The sequence below is a fragment of the Monodon monoceros genome, unplaced genomic scaffold (assembly GCF_005190385.1).
Source record: "Monodon monoceros isolate NGI ecotype Baffin Bay Population unplaced genomic scaffold, NGI_Narwhal_1 Super_Scaffold_11, whole genome shotgun sequence".
NCBI classification, from domain to species: domain Eukaryota; kingdom Metazoa; phylum Chordata; class Mammalia; order Artiodactyla; family Monodontidae; genus Monodon; species Monodon monoceros.
The window spans coordinates 71,411,906-71,414,848 of NW_021703767.1; the positions used below are offsets into that span (position 1 = coordinate 71,411,906).

Below are 2,943 nucleotides of genomic sequence, written 5' to 3' on the forward strand. Positions count from 1 at the left end.
GAATAAACAAAGAAATACACAGAGGTTTTCAATCCCACTAGTATTTAAAGAAATGTAAAATCAAAACAAGATACCATTTTTTTAAAAAAGTCACATTTGTAAAGATTTCAAATAAATGACAATAGCCAGGATTGATGAGCATATGGAGAAGCTCACATTCATAATTGCTCTTGGGATTATAAAATCATATATTTCTGGAAAGTAATTTGTTAATATATAATGCAAGTCTTAAGATTTTACTTCTACTCTTCAAAATTCACTTCTAGGAATTTATCCAAATGAAATTACAGGCCAAGTATACTAAGACATACGTACATAGCAAAAACTGGAAAGTGCCTAATTGATGACAACTAGAATTTGGTTAAGTTCTTATGATGCATTAGTACAATAAAATATAATGCATTCATTAAAAATAATCTTGTGGAAGAATATACAGCAATCAGGGAAAACAATAAAACAGTGTGCAGTAAAACGTTCACAAAATCATTTATGCCATGTTATTGCAAAAGTTTTTTAAAGAGCTATATACAACAAGAAAAAAAAGAAAGACTTAGGGCTTCCCTGGTGGCGCAGTGGTTGGGAGTCCGCCTGCCGATGTAGGGGAAGTGGGTTCGTGCCCCAGTCCGGGAGGATCCCACGTGCCGCGGAGCTGCTGGGCCAGTGAGCCGTGGCCGCTGAGCCTGCACATCCGGAGCCTGTGCTCCGCAGCGAGAGGGGCCGCAGCAGTGAGAGGCCTGGTTACTGCAAAAAAAAAAAAAAAAAAAAAAGACTTGGAATAAAATATACCCCAATATTAACATTGGCATTCTCTGAGTGGTCAGTGACATTCATTCTTTTTGCTTTTTGGTATAGTCAACACTAAGCACTCTTTTATAAGAAAAGAGTAAATGTTTTGTGAGTTTTTAAAACGAAGATTTACCTTCCTAAATGAGTTTTTCTCATCTGACTATTCACAGGAGTTTGAACTCCTTGAGAAGACAGACAGCCACAGAGTCCCAGACCTGACAGGGCCTTGGAGCCAACTAGTGTGATGCATTCCCCAGGCTTGTGCTGAGCAGGCAGTAGGGTCTCATGCGAACAGAGTGGGTCAGCAGTAGCATTTTAAGAAACTCTCTGTGCATGTGTAGAGGAGGACTCTACAGCATGAACTACACTTTTATATGGGTTGTAGTTTGGAAAAAAAAAGTTTGAGACCCTACTCTACATACAGTAGCCCCACCAAGCACTGCCTAGCCCTGGCTGAGCCCTTCTAGTGATGGGAAACTCACTACCTTTGTGCTGGTGTTTGACAGTACAAACTGTTAGACAGATTTCCTTATATTTAATGAGTCCTGGCTTCTCATCATGCCCGATCAGCCCCCAACTCCCTCCTCCAGGGCAGCACTTCAGACGTTTGAAGGCAGCCACCAAGTCTCGCTGAGTCCAGGTCTGCCTCCCCACCCCTTCAACTCCTTGACCACCCCCACCCCCAGTTCTGAGGCCCTTGCCTCCCCTGTCTCTTCTTAAGTCATCCTCTCCCTGCCCCCGGTCCATTAAAGTGTCACACACACGCCCATGACCCTCCCCCAAGACTGAAGCCACAATGCCAGGCCATTTTGCTCATTAATGAATCCACAGATTCATTCGATATCATTAAGGGAGCACCCACTGTGTGCCCAGCTCTGTGCTGGGTGCAGGGGAGACCCCCAGAGAATAAGAAAGACCCGGCAGATGCCTCGCGCCCAGTCCCAGGGTCGCAGCTCTAGCCGCAGCCTGGGTCGGTCCCTCCAGCACCCAGGCTCCAGGCTGCCCCGGTCTCCTCGCCCGGCCCGAAAGAGCCCGTGAAGACGGTGGACCGCAAGCAACTGGTGCAGAAGCCCGGCTGGTGGAGCAGGCAGAAGGCTAGGACTACAGGGCTGCAGCCACGAAGAACGTGACAGAGCTGAAGAAGCCAGTGTCTAGTGAAGAAGGAAACCTTCTCTCTGTGGCCTACAAGAGTGTAGCTGGGGCACGCCGTTCTTCCTGGAGGGTCATTAGTAGCGCTGAGCAGAAGATATCTGCAGAGGGTAACGAGAAGGTGGACATGGTACGTGCTTACCGTGAAAAAATAGACAAGGAGCTGGTGTGTCAGGATGAGCTGAGCCTGCTGGATAAATACCAGATCAAGAATTGCCAGGACAGCCGGTATGAGAGCAAAGTGTTGTACCTGAATATGAAAGGGGACTATTACCGCTACCTGGCCAAAGTCACCACTGGAGAGAAGAGGGGGACCTTCGAGGAGTCATCTGAGAAGACATGTAGCGAAGCCCACGAGGTCAGCAAAGGGCACACGCAGCCCACTCACCCCATTAGATTAGGCCTGGCCCTTAACTACTGCCTTTTCTACTATGAGATCCGGAATGCCATAGAGCAAGCCTGCCACTTGGCCAAGACAACTTTCAATAGTGCCATTGCCAAGCTTGACACTCTCAGTGGAGACTCCTACAGGGACTCCACGCTCATCATGCAGCTCCTCGCGACAACCTAATGCTCTGGACAAGTGATCAGCAAGGCGACGCTGGAGGAGAAGGCAGCAATTAAGGCCCCCAGGTGGACTGGCAGTGCACACTGATGCTACTACTGCAATCTTTATTTATTTATTTTTTTTGCATGAGCTGGGGATCGTGTTGGGGAGGGAAAGAGAGGGGTGACGGGATGACCTTCTTAGGGAGAAACCCACGACCTGTCTTGTCGTTGACATTTTTGCCAAAATACCACTTGTGGAAAGGCAGACTAGCTGTGCTGGTATTGGATAGCAGCCTCACACTGGCATATGGACGGTTCTGTAGATTAATGCAAGTGGAGCTGTCTTTAACTTGTTGCTAGAAAACAGGGGTTTTTTTGTTTTGTTTTGTTTTTTTTCTCATTAGTCATCAATTATATACACATCAGTGTATACATGTCAATCCCAATCGCTCAATTCAT

At 46.8% G+C, this 2,943-nt stretch overlaps 1 protein-coding gene across 1 annotated transcript; it reads left to right on the plus strand.

The window, feature by feature from the left end:
- The first annotated feature begins 2,062 nt into the window (after window positions 1-2,062).
- Window positions 2,063-2,506, plus strand: LOC114890936 (14-3-3 protein gamma-like). The gene has a single exon (XM_029214892.1). It carries the CDS (start codon window positions 2,063-2,065, stop codon window positions 2,504-2,506), a length of 444 nt encoding a protein of 147 aa, XP_029070725.1.
- The last annotated feature ends 437 nt before the right edge of the window (window positions 2,507-2,943 follow it).